A 15,833-nucleotide genomic window follows, 5' to 3' on the forward strand; every position below is an offset into this window, starting at 1 on the left:
AGTCATAGTTTTTAATATCAAAGCTATTTTTTTTAATTAAAAGTTCATTAAATTAGAACTTAGGGTGTTTCATAACAATTCTTTTCCCTGTAAATGTTTAAAAATAATAGATTTTGTTGCAATTTATTCATATGAATAAATCATAATATATTCATAAGAATGACATTCAAAAATGTCCCTTATAACACAGGTTTTAGGGATTTCTTTTATTATTAAATGAAACACTCTCTTTAGAATGTAATGGTCCATAAATACAGCCAACCCACCAAATTTATTCAAGGAAACACAATAGAGCTGATTCTCTGGATGACTGAGAAACTGAATATTATGGATGCTTTAGCAAGTATTCAGAATCAATCATATTGGGCTACATTAAAAAAAAACTATACATACACAAAATGAAAGTCAACCTGTTTGTAGTATTAGTCACAAAAACACTTGTTTATTTGTTCAGTTTATTTCTTAGTGGACATTCTTTTATAATATTCTTCTTATTTTGAATTCTTCTCATTGGTAAATGTTGTTTATTAATAAGTAAAACTGATCTTCTATACTCCTGGGCTGTAAAGTATATTATGGAATTTATTGAAAATTATAACTTCTTTGACTGTTCATCTGTCAATGCTAAAATTAATCCCAAGGATTATTTTACCCAATAGGAATAGACCTTTTATTTACTCAGTCTATTCAATTTTAAAAATAAAACAACCTAGCTTTAGTGTTTAGTATTTTTTTTTTTTTAAATCTGTTAACCAACTGATAGATAAAGCCAATGTTTAGCAATACACGTCAGGGGAATATCCTCTCTTGAAAAATAACAAAGTAAAAAGAGGGAAGGGAAAAAAAAACAAAGAAGAAAAGGAGGGAGGGATGGAGGGAGAGGGAAGGAGGGAAGGAAAGAAGGAGGAAGGAAGGAAACAAAAAGAAAAGATCCAAGGGCTTTATTTTTGGAGCAATGAATTCATGATTTGTTAAAAAGTTTATCTGCAAAATATGACCACATGCAGACAGTATTTTTGTATTACAATTTTAAGATTTGAGGACTATTTTAAGAAATTAAAATTGGGCACAATTCATTGAATACTTGAGTCTGTAATCTACTGTGTACTCACAGATTTAGTACTAAAATATGAAGAATGGGGATGAGGCACATTCAAAATTCTTTTCCATCTCCAAAAAAGTATGAAAGAAGATATATCTATATGCAGCCAGCAATGAATAAAAACAAGCTGATACACGGAATCTCTAAAAACAATTCTTTAAAAAATATGTGTGCGTGTGTGTGTATTTAGAGATCTATCTATCATCTATCTATCTATCTATTTATCTATCTATCTATCTATCTATCTATCTATCTATCATCTATAAATCTTTCCAGCTCCATCCCCTACCATCTTGCCAGGTTTTGGCAAATAACGAATTATATTCTGTTATTTTGAAATAGTTTCTCATGGTCCTTCTGAAACAAGTTTTGCTATGAATTTTTGCATTAATTCAAACAGTTTTTTTTTTCTGCAGTTTGGGGATAATTAGGGACATTTGACATAGAACATAAATTACATGTTTGTTCATATAATGAAAGAATGATAAGGTTTTCAGATAAGCTTTTTTTTTTTTTTTCTAATTCGAATAACGAACAGTTACTCACCAAGAGGAAGACTGAGGTAAAATATTCAAAGCAGAGAAAAATTATCCCAGTTGGAGTCATGTTTTCTTCTCTTCTTGAATAAATTATGCACTTTCTTATTTTAGGGATTTGGACACGTTGCACTTTCTAACTGGAATGGGAAAGAACAGCATCTCTTCCTGTCTGACCCCACGTCTCTTCTCCTACGTTACTTAGTGAGGCCATCCTATCTAAAATTGTAACCTTTCTATCTCAACACTTCTTATTTTACTTCCTTGAAAATCTACTTGCTAAATGATGGATAAATCCAATCTTTTAGCAGTGAATGTCAGGTATATATCTTGAAAAAAAAGAATGAAGGAAGGAAAGGAAGAAGGATGGGGAGGGGAGGGGAGAAGGGAGAAGGAAGGAAAAAACTGAAGATAAAATAAAAAACTTTTAAAATTGTCTAATTCTTAATTTACCTAACAGATAATAGTTTGTTCAAAATAATAACAATATGTTTGACTATGTACGCTTATGTTAACATCGTATGCCCGTGCTGATGTAGTCTCATATATAAACGAAATGAATAAGGGCAGTGACACAATGAGAGGAAGGGGCAAGGATTGTTTTGACATTATAAGGTACTCTCACCACCTGTGAATCGTTACAGTGTTCTTTGAAAGTGGACTTTGCTTAGTTGTAAATACACAGTGCAAACTCTAGAACAACCACTAAAAAAAGGTAAAAAATAAATAAATTAGGTATAACGGTAATGCTAAGAAAGGAGAGAAATCATATAAAACGCTTGATTAAAACGATGAAAGGCAAAAAAAAGAGAGGAAGAGGAATAAGAACAAAGAACAAGGAAAACGAATATAGTAAATATTAATACAACTGTATCAATAATCGCTTTGAATATCAGTGGTCTGAAGGCTCCAATAAAAAGACAGAGACTGTGAAAGTGGATCAAAAATGAAGATCCAGTTATATATCATCTGAAAGAAACCCGTTTTAAGCATGAAGACAAATAAAGATTGAAAGTAAATGGTTGTAGAAAAATACACCACGCTAACACTGATCACAAGAAAGCAGGGACGGCTATATTAAGTTCAGACGGAACAGACATCAAAGTAAGGAAAGTTATCAGGGATAAAGAAGGCGTTACATGATGACGGTATAAAGAAGGTCAATTTCCCAAGCAGGTATAACTATTTTTGACATATGTGAATTAACAGAGCATTGAAATATGTGAGGCAAAAACTGATAGACCAGCAGGGAGAGATGGATGGAGACTTCAACACACTTCCATCAGAATGGGGAGCAAAAGCAACCGTTTTGAAACACTCCTGGAACATGTTCCAACAGATGCCAACACTCAGGGTGACTACTTCAGCGGAATCTTACCTGAGTTGGTGGAAGGACAGTTAACCGACTCCCATCCCTTCTAGCACCACTGTCTCACCTAGGAGGAGGAGAACAGGTGTCAAAAAGCATTTCTGATGGTCTTCAGTACAACATGTAGGGAACTTAAAGGTCATCACTCCCATTCACACAACAAAAAAAACTCAACAAACTGAAAATCAACTCTTCTTAGATCCATTAGCAGTTGGGGTAACAGCGCAAATCGATGCTTTTCAAATTGGAGAACGGCATAGGCAGATACAGGAAATGACAGTTTACCAGGAACAGAAATTTCCATGGAAACCAGTACAGGGAATGAAGAGCTAAGCTAGACTTGCTAGAAGTCTAGTGTGACAAGTTTGAGAGACAAAAATTCCAGGGGACACTCGGTCTTAGGGGATCTCCATAGTTTTGTGAGGTTTCCCTCCAGAAGGCCTGCCATGTTCTTACGGTGAAAACTGGAGGAAAAAATCCTCTTATTTCCAGCACAGAGGAGGAAAGTAACCATTTCGAAGTAAGCCTGGAGCATTTCTTTTTCTTCTTAACAAGGCCTGTTCTCAAGAGAAACTAGTTTATCAGAGCCTAGAGAACCTGGGGAAAGGGAAGTACCCAACTCCAGCCTTATCTAGTTTTTCTGTCTCACCTAAAGTGGACAGCTCAGGGCTCAGAAGTATTTCTGCAGGTCACAGACGGCTGAGGGGAAGGAGCTCACTGAAAGACTGAGTCTAATCATAGGATTATCATATGCTTTCCCTCCTCCACACCCGATGGCCACCTGGACGGCGCTTCTGTGTCCTCACAGGAGCACACAGCTGAAATACTGCCCATTTCAAGTCCTATTTTAGAAGAAATCTAGAGGCAAACCCAGATACAACAGAGAGACAAAAACAAGGACACAAGATGACATTTTAGCCTCTAACATCTACAGCTACAACAAACAGGAAACACAGCTTCACTTCTTGCCAGATAAACATAAAATTTCACACTAAGGGCCTAAGTACCCCAGCCTCCTTTATCCAGTGCATCAAACTGCGCTCTTAAAAATTTACAAGATGCACTAAGAGACAACTCATTTTCAAGAGAAAGAGTTAAGAACAGAACTTGATACAGATATGACAGAGATGTTGGAATTATCATATGAGAAATTTAGAACATATATGATTAATATCTGAAGGCTCTAATGGAAAAAGTGAACTCTGTTCAAGAACAGATGGGTAATAAAACCAGAGAGAAAGATATGCCAAGAAAGAATCGCAAGGAAATGCTACAAGTCAAAAATACTGCGACAATGATGAACAAATTATTACTTCAGTGACTTAAGTAACAGGTTTGCTTTAAGTCTTTTGTATGAAAGTTTGTGAATGAGAATTTAATATTTATTCTATGTATCATTTTTACTTTGGAGTAAAATCAAAATTTAGAATTAAAGGGATTTAAATTTTTTTTGTTTGTAGGTCTTAAAGTTACTAATTAACATTCTTTCACTTCATACATATATACATAGATTTTTTTCTATGAAGTTACTAGTTAACATGTTTTCTCTTTATGCAAAGATACTTTTTCTTTTTTCCTATGTCAAGTGTTAATAGTTTGGTTTGGCTTTAATTTTAAATTGAAGTTTTATCTGGCTCTCTGACTATAAGGAAAAGGTCCCTATGCCAAAGTTGTGATTAACTTTATAGATGCAGAAGAATTATGGAAATTCATCATGCAAAATGCCTACTTGCCCAAATTATTCCATGACCTTGTGTTTAGGCTGAGTTTTAAATAATTCAGTGATGTATTGAATGAATAAATTTGTATTGCTTGTTACTCTAAACAGTCATGCATTCACTTTTCCTTGCCATTTTTAATAAAGCCTACTTTTCTAATATTCATGAAATATTGCATTTCAATTAAATTACATAGGTTTTGAGAAAATAGTTTGCCCTAAGCAGTTTAGTGTTGACACCAACTGTCACTTGCTTTTCTTTGGTATAATGCCCAAGGAGGCTTTGAGTACAACTAATGCAAAGTACTGTCACTCTTTAATGAGATACTTTTTGATCATGTATAACACAACACTGTCTGAGGAATAGAATAATAAACAATATTCTGTTTATGAGGGATGTAATATATCAAAATATGCAGAGATGTTCAAAATAAACTTTTGCTACTTTAGCGAAAATTATGTGTATACTGCTCTAATTCTCCTTAATTCTAAGTATATGTATGTAAATACATTATATTTTCTCAAATTTTTCTTTTGTCTTTTATTTACATTACCTGCCATCATGGTTCACAAATAAATGGACAGAGAGAACAAGTGGATTTTTGGATTACTGGATTAATTTAGCTTTTAAAAACTATAAATTTTCATGCAACTTTTACCTTTTACTAACCTGTTGAATATGTCCCGTATTTTTTGACACTGATGCCTCAAATACTTTTGATGTTCTCTAGTTATCTCTTACTGAATCAGAACATTAGTTTAAAAAAAAATGGCATTCTATAACTAGAAATAGCAGCAATAATCTTTATGTTTGCTAGGTCTGGTGATTTTAACATATTATCTTATATTTAATTATATCGCATTTTCTTAATGAACTCGGCTTATTTTGACAGTAGCATAATTTTAATCAATTTTAGGCATAATAAAGCTATAATTGGCATCCCCTTAAAAAGGAGTAATGCAAAATTGAAAAGTGTTATGCTTTATACTTAGAATACTATGAATTAATAATGCATACATATTAATAACCAGTTTCTAGTTATCTTTTTAAAATTCTTCCATACATACTATATTACCATTGGGTTGATAGCTTTGGATCATTTCACATTGAAATTATTGGCATTTTCATAACAAAACATTCCTTCCAGGTATCCTCTCAATCACCTAAGCTCTCTCCTTCTATAAAGGCAGGTGGTTTCAGGCAGCTGGGATTTGATGCCACAAAAGAATTTTAAATCTATTCCATTGCACAGGGCTTAAAAAAAAGACACAGTCAGAATCTGCCACAGGAATTTTGGAAAGCATTTTCATTTGTACAGAAGCGAGGAAAAATAACCCTATTCATTTATCCTCTTTAATTCATTTGACTGCTCCGTAGAACCCATGAAAAAAGGGACAACTTCATGTAGCCCAAATTCCCACACTACCACTCATTTTCTTTCATGTAGCTGATTAATAAATCAATACACAATAATATAGTGAAATACAGTGCAAAATGGTATCAATAAAATGGTTTCAGGGAGGTTTTCAAAGATTATCTCATTAACCTAGATAGCCATTTTCCTCGGCCTTATGCAAAGAGACCCATCTCCAGCTACATAAATAAGTTGACTTCCAAGGTGGCCTCTGGGACCCCTGTCCTCCTGAATGTGTTCTCTGCACGACATTCTCTTTTGGAGTATGAAGGACATCTGTGACTACAATGCAATAGCGGCTCCTGTGATTATTACTTTTCATGGCTAAAATGACAGGGTAGTCACTGCGTGAGTATGTCATAAGGACTGTCCATCACAGCAGACACGAGAGAGATTCTCCTGCTTTTGAAGAAGAAAGCTGCTAGGTTGTGAGAGAGTTGAGAGGCAAGGTCTAGGAGCTGAGCGTGACCCCCAGCAGACACTCTAAAGAAAGAGATTTCATTCCCACAACTGCGAGGGAATGAAATTTGTCAACAACTAAATGAGCGTGCGGAGCACAAACATTAGATAAGACCATAGCCCCAGCCAGCACTTTGGTGGTGCACGTCTGGTAAGACTTAGAGCAAAGGACCCAGCTAACCCATGCCATTTCCTTCCCTTCAGAAACAGTGACATCAATGTGTGTTGTTTTAAATGCTGAGTTTGTAGTGATTTGTTATTCTTTAATAGAAAATTAACAAAGCATACGAGGATCTAAAATTTGAACATATATCAAAAATCATTATAAATGTCTTTGAAATTATTTATCAATATATTACATATTTAACATATGTTTAATGTTTGTTTTCATGTATTAGAAACTATAAATATCAATTGCAAATAATATATGTTGGAAGGAACTAGAAATATTAATTCCATATAGTATACATTGAAAAATACTACAGCCTATATCCTTCTATACATATATGTATATGCATATGTGTTTACACACATAAACATTTATATCAAGGTATACACATATATATATGCTAACATCAAGGTACATATATATGTTTACACCATAAATGCCCATGTATAAACACATACACATCACAAATATGTATCTCTAAATATTATGGAGAAATACATAATCCTAAATAAACTGAAAATTTTAAATTGATCAATATTGTGTATCTTGTTCAGAATTAGAGAAGAATGACTCCAAAATAAAATAAGAAGGGCTGTGTACATAAAAAGTTCATTACCATCTTCTAATGCAGGATATCAATATTACTGCTTATATATCTTTAAATTTCCACTATGATAAAATAAATTAATCATTTAATTGAATAAAACAGAATTATGTCTCAGAACAATGTAATTTTTTAATTTATTTTTTAAAATAATTTTTGGGCCTATGAAAGGTGGCAAAAGAGAGCCAAGAAGAAAGTGTTGAACCCTCAGTCTCAGAAACTTTGGTATGCTGTGAAAGCACCAGCTATATTCAAAATAAGAAATGTGAAAAAACAAAACAAAAAAAAACTAGTACCTAGAAATCAAGGAACCAAATTAACACGTGATGGTCTCAAGGGATGTGTTCCTGAAGTGAGTTTAGCTGATCTGCAGTATGATGGAGTTGGATTTTGAAAACTCAAGCTAATTATTCAGGATGTTCTTGGCAAAAACTGCCTGACTAATTTCCATGGCATGGATCATCCCCATGACAAGATGTGTCCGTCCCATGATCAAAAAATGGTAGATCGTGATGGAAGCTCATGCTGATGCCAAGGCTACCAGTGGTTATTTGCTTTGTCTGCATTAGTTTTACTGTAAAACACAACAATCAGATTCTAAAGGCCTCTTATGCTCAGGATCAACAGGCCCACCAAGCCCAGAAGAAGGTGATGGAAATCAGAACCCGAGAGGAGCAGACAAACGACTGGAAAGGGGTGGCCAACACACTGATTGTGGATAGCACTGAAAAAGACACAGAAAAGGCCTGCCCACCTATTCATCTGCTCCATGATGGCTTTGTTGGAAAAGTCAAAATGCTAAAGAAGCCCAAGACTGAACTGGGAAAGCTCATGGGGCTTCACGGTGAAGGTAGCAATTCTGGAAAATCTATTGTGGATGGGACCAGTGTTAAAGTTGAATGAGCTGGTGGATATGAGCGGTTGCTCCAAGAACCTATTTAAAATTCAGAATTTTAATGGTGACAAATAAAACCTATTCATGCTATCTAAAAAAATGAAAATAAAAAATACAAAAATTTAAAAAATAGATACATAATTTTGCTATGTTAAATTATAAAATTTAAATACATTTAAATAAAAACTATTGTTTGAATTATCTATACATTTAATAGGATGGATATTTTAGTGCATCAAAACTAATATATCAAAGAGGCTGAAGAGGGTAAAAAGGGTTCAAATATATAATGACAGAAGGAAACTTGACTTTGGGTGGTGAGCCCACAATGCAATATACAGATGATGGATTATAAAATTGTATACTTGAAACATATAATCTTATTAACCATTGTCACCCCAATAAATTTAATAAAATTAGAAAGATCTTTGTGTCTATTATTTTATTTTGTGTCTATTTAGTCTCTATTTTAGAGTTCAGTATTCTGTTTTATAGTAACTTTTTACATTTTTTAATGAAATAGGTAATTTTTAAGGTAAATAAATCCATCAAAATATAAAAGTTTTGTTTTACATTCGATAATACTGAACAATAAATAAGTGGTATTAGTTTATGAAATAATTTTAAAAGGACATAAGATTTTGTAGAATTCTATCCACGCCTATTTTACCAACAATAGTGAGTGATCCTTTAGACCTTCATGCAATTTATCCTGCATTTCACTTTAAAATGTTCAGGTCTCCAAGTAAAAGCTGCTTACCGTTAAATATCTAGGACATACTCATGCTGAAAAGTAATTTTTTTTATGCCATAACTTCCTTTCTTTAAATATTATTAGATGATATGGGGCAAAACTAGAAAAGTACAATGTGGACCAACTTAACATTTAATTTACAAGTGAGAAATTTAACTTAAAGTAACAAATAAAAGGTAGATGAGTAAAATTGGTCCTAATGAGCTTTGAATTTCTAATCTGTCCAAAGAACAATTTTTCTTATAAATCAAAGACTGAATAATAACTACTCTGAAGGCTAAATGACCTTTTGACTATATTAATGCTCTATCTTGCCTTTATTTGAGGTAGCCTAGTATATTTTTTTTCTTGTTAAAAGTACCTACTGTTATTCAGTTTTCTAGAGTTTTGAAAGTGCCTAGCTAAGCTCGTATTCTTTCTGAGGTAAGCTAGTTTTATGAAATTAATGGTTGAAAAAGAAATTAATAGACTTTAAAAATGCTAAAATGTAATCTGTTAATAATTTCAGAAAAGAATATCTTCTGAGATTCAAATGCATAAATAGAACTCGAAAAGTATAGAATACTCAGGGCTCAATTTATCTCAAAAACATGTTTTCAAGATATTGAGTGTATTATTTGCAGTGATGGCTGTTAAAACTGCTTCTGTTACAAGACAGCAATTCTATAGTCTAAAAATCAATAAACATTACAAGAAGAGACACAAAAATACCACTTTGTAATTAAAATTAAATTCAACCTATACTTTTAATTTAAATCCCCCATATTAAAATTGAAAATTTAATACTTAATGAAGAAAAAGAAGTCAGTTTTAATATTTACTGTTATGGCAAAAATCTATTTTTGCCTGAAATTTGACATGAGATGCTAATTTTACATGATATTTTTATTGTGTAAGTTATTTAATAATTAATAAATTAATCGTTCAAAATAAAATTCAGTTTATAGATGTGAAAACGGGTTTTCTTTCATTCTGAGGTGCTAAGGGCTGATTATTACGGACAGTCTTTAGAATCCGTAACCAGCCATGTAGTGCTAAAGAGTAACCTAGCTTTTTAACATCAGTAGAAATTTTTTTACTTCCCTTTTCTCATAAAACCCCCTTGCCTTCACCCCATAACCGGGACATAATTTGGGTTTCTGTCTAAATCTATGCCCCCAGATTGAAATTCTTTTTGATCTAAAATAAATGCTTATTGCCTCTCTCTCTTTTTATTTTTAGGTTAACATCTATAACCTTTTTTAAACAACAGACTTCATTAGATCCTTAAGTAGCCTCAATCTTACTTCTTCCTGAAAGACTTCGCATAAATGCTACGCCAATATGGGATTCTGTTATCCCATGTCTATTCCTTAGTAAGCTTCTTGGCCAAATACTATAGCAAGAATGGTGACCTTGACAAAGATTTCTGGGAACATGCATTCCCTCCTCCCCAGGGTCAGTTAGGCCCCCATATTCTATATTCTCCAAGTAATGTGGTTATCCTTGGTAGCACCTAAAAAACATATATTTTATTATAATAGACAATTTCCATAATTTTTCCATTATAACTGTAATCTCATGGTGTCAGGACATCTTTTATCTTTTCTAGCTCTGCATCTATCACTAAAGTAAACATTCGCTAACTACCACAGATTTTTGGAGATTATTTGCAATTGTTTATACATAATTTTGATTTTGATCAGTTATGAATACCTCTATTTTTAAATCATATTAATAGATGACTATATTTATCTAAAAGAACACAATTTTCACTACATTTAGCTTAATTGAATCAGATTTTATTGAGAACGATTCAATGATTGTTATAAATCTACACTGCACTTACTGGTTTAAAAGTTGCCTCCCATCTACGGCCATGACACCCTGAACGAGGTTGATCCCATCTGTTCTCAGAAGCTAAGCAAGGTCAGGCCTGGTTAGTACTTGGATGGGAGACCACCTAGGAAGACCAGGTGCTGCAGGCATAAAAAATAAAACATAAGGGATTATAAACTGACAAGGTCCTTGCAATCTGTGAGATAAACCAAGGGTTGCCTTGCCCCTAAAAAAAAAAAAAGTTGACTTCCCATACACAACTGAGGTTCTTAGCCATCAGAATTCAGCATTAGTGAAAACACATAGCAACTATGAATAGTTATTTATTACTTATGATAACTACCTAATTAGTTAAAATTCTGAAAAGGCCTTTGGTAGTGATATAATAAAGGGTCCCGAATTCAGATTCTTTACCCCCGGTTTTTCTCACCACACTGCTTAGATACATGTACTTTGCAAAACTCCACTTAAAAGTCTCCTGGACATGATACTTACCCGGATACTACGGCCCCAGCCTGCCCCCCGGCTCATCACTCCCTCTCGTTCATCACTCTTTATCTAATTGATAGCCCTGTTATCTTCTTATAAAAATGATTACAAAGTGTTGTAGCTGCTGAGCACATCTGCCTCCCGTAGTGCACGCTGCTGTATTAAGAACAGGGATATTGATTTATCAATTCCATCTCCCTGGCACATCTCTCATTTTGCTAAGCAAAGACTTTACTGCTATGCGTTTTGAGGAACTAAAAAATAGATTACGTAGATCAATTTAATGGGGTAAAAAAATGAACATTACTACCGTTTTATCAGCATGCTTTTGATTTTCCTGATTTACTATTAATGGTGGGAATATCGTAGAATTCAATTATCAGTGGTGAAATGCAGTATGTTTTACATATTTATATTCATGGCCCTGTTTGGCAATAATGATTAAAGAATTTTCATGTAATTTTCACTGCCCTATCTCAGGGCTTCTACCAGTGAACAAGTTAATGGATGGCCTTTTGTACAGCAGAGTAGCAGTAACGTATCAAAGAAGTCAATCCAGACTCCTGGACAGCTTTCATGGCAAAGGTGCGGTGATGAGACTCCATCTTCTGTCTCAGTAACTTTACTTCCCATTTACCATCTTCCTGCATTCCTCAACACATCAGGGCTTTGTCAATTGGAGACTAACATATAAGTGGGGGCGGGGGGGGGCAGGAAGGAAATGGAAACAAAACAACATGAAATGTAAAAAGAATGTCTTCTAATTAGGCTAGATGGATAGTGGGACCCAAAAAACGCTTTTGTCAACAGATTCCCCTCCATTGTATGTTAAGGTTGAAAGCTCCTTACATAGCATACACAACTCACTCAACAGGCTTTGTTCCTTTCTCTGTGGATCTTATGCTCGGGTCTTTGCTCAGGGTTTTCTCTGCTATCCTTAAAATAGCAATCCTCCCATAGAAGCCCCTTTCTAGGTTAAAATGAAAAAGAATGTACCAATGTCGCTTATTATCTCCTAGAGCATTTATCGGTGCTTTCTGCTTTGTATAATGATAAAATTTCTTTGAAAGTCTTCATAATTTTATTTTTAATTAATGACATTTATTCAACTATATAAACTAATTAATTTTGTAATACCCACTCATGATTTAAATATGCATCAACATCAATTCTTATTTTCAAGTGAATTTCACCATTTTTTATCCTATGTCACCAATAAATTCAATAACAGGTTATTGCTTATTCGTGTTTCAAATTTCTATTAGTGATATACGTTTAGTAATATAAGAAACTATATGTATTCGTTTGGTTGGAATATTCCTTCACCTTTATTTATGGATTTGAGAAAATTAAATAGCTTACTTTTACTTTTTTTTTTTCCTCCAAAATCATTTTTTAAATGCGACGAGATAACTTTCTAAAATAATTGCATACAGCTTGTTTGAGCCACTTGGAAAATGAGTAACAGTCTACATCAACATTTTATTCATGACATTATCCAATATGTTGACTGCCATTCACTGATAATGTCAGAAATAACTCTGTTGCCTACCACTGGCTTCCATTCAGGTTGTTACTATTTACTTTCCCATTCTGCAATAACATTATATAATTCAGTGGAGAGTAACCGCCATATTTGAAAGATTTCCCTTTCACCCCACCCCTTGACTGACAGAACTCCTGGTTTTTACTAGGAGTGGACTCATTTATATGTAAAGCGTTCTGTAACATCCGGCTGCTTGCATAAAAATTTAAAACAAACAAGAATCCATGCAATTCCGTCCTAGTTTCAACTGAGAAGTGCTGGATGCTGCACACACTGAGGAAATTCTCAGAGGACTTTTTGCAAGTATGACCAATTCAAAAGTATTTAGAAACATATATCTTCAACAACAACAAAAAGAAATACTTTAAAAGAGGAAATATCAACAACAGTGACATCTCAGATGATTTGATTTCGAGGCTTGAAAGTAAACATAAGTCAAGTGACAGACAGATGACTGTGTTCCCAGCTGTACCTCTGTATATTGAACTGCATATTTTTGAACATGGCAGCAAAAGGTTGGGTGCCTACCGGTTATGTACTTAAATAACACAGTCTCTACTCACAGCTTGGAGATAGAACAGTTAGATCACAGAAATCATTCACTTTTTAATATTTTAATGTTTTGCTCTTACGGTCTTCTTACTTTGTTACGGTTTAGAAAATACACTTCATTTTTTATTCTTGCAAACAAGAAAGGGGAAGGAAATGGAAACAAAACAACAACGTGGCTCATTGGTAATAACTGCAGCCTACGCTATATTACTAAAACAAAAGAAGGCGATGCTTAAATAGTAAAATAATGTGTATTTTCACAAATTGTGTACGGTTGCAGAAGTAACTAAAGATTGTTGTCCATAGCTCCCTTTGTTTAAATTATATCTACTGAAAAGGTCAGAATTGGACCCCCAATAGCAGTAAGGTGATATAGGCTCTAAAGTTCAGAAATGTAATGACTATGAGAATAAACTGAAAATTTCTACAGTTTAGGAAGAACACAGTTGATAAAGCAGCATAATTATATATGGAAAATGTGTTTAAATGTAGGGTTTATTAACGCATTTAGCCGTTTGGACAGCTTTTGGAAATCTGGTGATCCGTTGAGGGAAGCAGCAATGATTCAGTTTAATAACTAATTAATTGAATTGCAGAAACTGACTAAAGCTTAACTTCCAAGGCAATTCTCAAATGGGGTATGAAGTAACACAAAGAACATTTGGATAAATTATAAAAATAGTAAAGCAAATAAACTCAGAACACTTTAAGCATTTCAATTCGTGGCTTCTAAAACATAATTTGCCTGATTTCAGATGACTGAATAAATTAGTTTCATATCAGTTAAACACGAACTCCTCTTTAGTCATGTGTGTGTGTAAAACAATGAAGGATGTTTGTGATAAAGTCAGCATAGCCTTTAACTAGTCGTACTCTGAACAAGAAAATAAAACTGAGTTTTTTCATCAGTAAAAATAGAAAGACATAATCAGTTATCACTGACTCATAACCATCTAGGTATTTACGAGTTGTGGGATCACTATTACCTAGATATATTTGTGAAATTGCTTTCAACGTGTTACTTGTTTTGGAAGTTCTCTAATCAACATGATCATCCTGGAAAAGGAGTTCAGGATTTAAAATTCTATCAAATTCCACAGGCTAGGTAGAGTTAGGTTGTCAAGTGACAATTCCTTCAGATCATAATTTACAAGCAGTTTATTTTCTTTTCAAACCATGAAATCCTAATGAGTCAAGCGATCTGTATGTAAATATATGTGAACAACAGAACTGAGAATTTGTAATTTTGTTTGTTTATTGTTTTGGTAGGACATTCTCTTTACCAATGAGGATTCCTCTGCTAGATACAGATTAATTGGAAATTGACTTTTGCCTTTAAAAAGTTCAGGGTTAATAAACAAAAGATGTCCATGATGATAAAAATGTGTAGATATTGTGTTCGAGTAATGTGCCAGTTATGAAGCAGAGTGACTAAATATGCAACAGGTAAAGTTAGAGGAAAGTGATTGTGGCAGTGATATGTAACTTCTCAATTCAAGTGTTCGTCCTTCATTTAATTGTAGGTGTATGCTCATAAATTATTTAAAGTAAAATTTTGGGTAAACAAATCATCGCTGTCATAGAACACTTCAAGAAATGAATATAATGCAATTAATTTATTGCTAGTAAATGCATTACAGAACTTGGGGGTAAAAAAAAAAATCATAAACTCAGTGCTTCAAACTCCGAGATTAAAAACTTGAGTAGGGAATGAGAAAGCTTCTATGATCATGCTAAATAACCACTATTTCCTGCAGAGCCACTACTGTGAAAATCAAACGTGGAGTCTGATCCTGTGAATGACCAAATCACAATACAAGGAGTTTGTAACTTCTTAAGAGTTTATTATTATAAAGACAGGACATATTGGAAAATAATGAGATTCTGGAAATTGGAATGGGGGCATATAGGCAGAATGTCATGCGGCTGGAGACACTGAACTCCAAATTCCTTCTGATTGTCTCCAGCCAGCCTTTTTTTCCTTTGTTGAGCAGTGCTGTCTCTCCTTGTTGGGGAACATTGGTACTTGCCTCCCTGAGGTAGCTGTCTGAACATCTTCAGGTCCTATTCCTACAGCCTCCTGCTGCCTCCAGACCTACAACTGGGCTCGGGTACCACTGTATCCCAGAGAGAAAGGTAAAAAGTGTGACCCATGAGAAGGCACAAGGTGCACCAAAAATGGCAAGATGATGCCAAAGTACATCAATAGAAATGTGCAGCAAATGTTTTGGAAAAGATCCTAATAGCGTTGTGTTAGAATGAAAGAACTGCAATGTTGTATCAGGCTGCAGTCATTAACGGGGACACACTGGAAGGCATTCTAAGTTTACTGTGTTAGCTAGGCTGAGTGGGAATGGCTCAAAAGGTTTGCTTAGTGTGATGAGTGAAACCTAGACTCAAAGGTAATC

The 15,833-nt window shown here is 34.0% G+C and overlaps 1 protein-coding gene and 1 pseudogene across 1 annotated transcript; both read left to right on the plus strand.

The window, feature by feature from the left end:
* Window positions 1-2,925: 2,925 nt before the first annotated feature.
* Window positions 2,926-8,274, plus strand: LOC107516224 (40S ribosomal protein S3a-like). Its single transcript, XM_036234396.1, has 3 exons — window positions 2,926-3,020; window positions 7,543-7,761; window positions 8,010-8,274. Exons 1-3 carry the CDS (start codon window positions 2,926-2,928, stop codon window positions 8,272-8,274), a joined length of 579 nt encoding a protein of 192 aa, XP_036090289.1.
* A 2,594-nt stretch (window positions 8,275-10,868) lies between these two features.
* On the plus strand, window positions 10,869-10,987 carry LOC118612725 (annotated as a pseudogene).
* Window positions 10,988-15,833: the final 4,846 nt, after the last annotated feature.

Source organism: Rousettus aegyptiacus, unplaced genomic scaffold, assembly GCF_014176215.1.
Source record: "Rousettus aegyptiacus isolate mRouAeg1 unplaced genomic scaffold, mRouAeg1.p scaffold_m13_p_16, whole genome shotgun sequence".
NCBI classification, from domain to species: domain Eukaryota; kingdom Metazoa; phylum Chordata; class Mammalia; order Chiroptera; family Pteropodidae; genus Rousettus; species Rousettus aegyptiacus.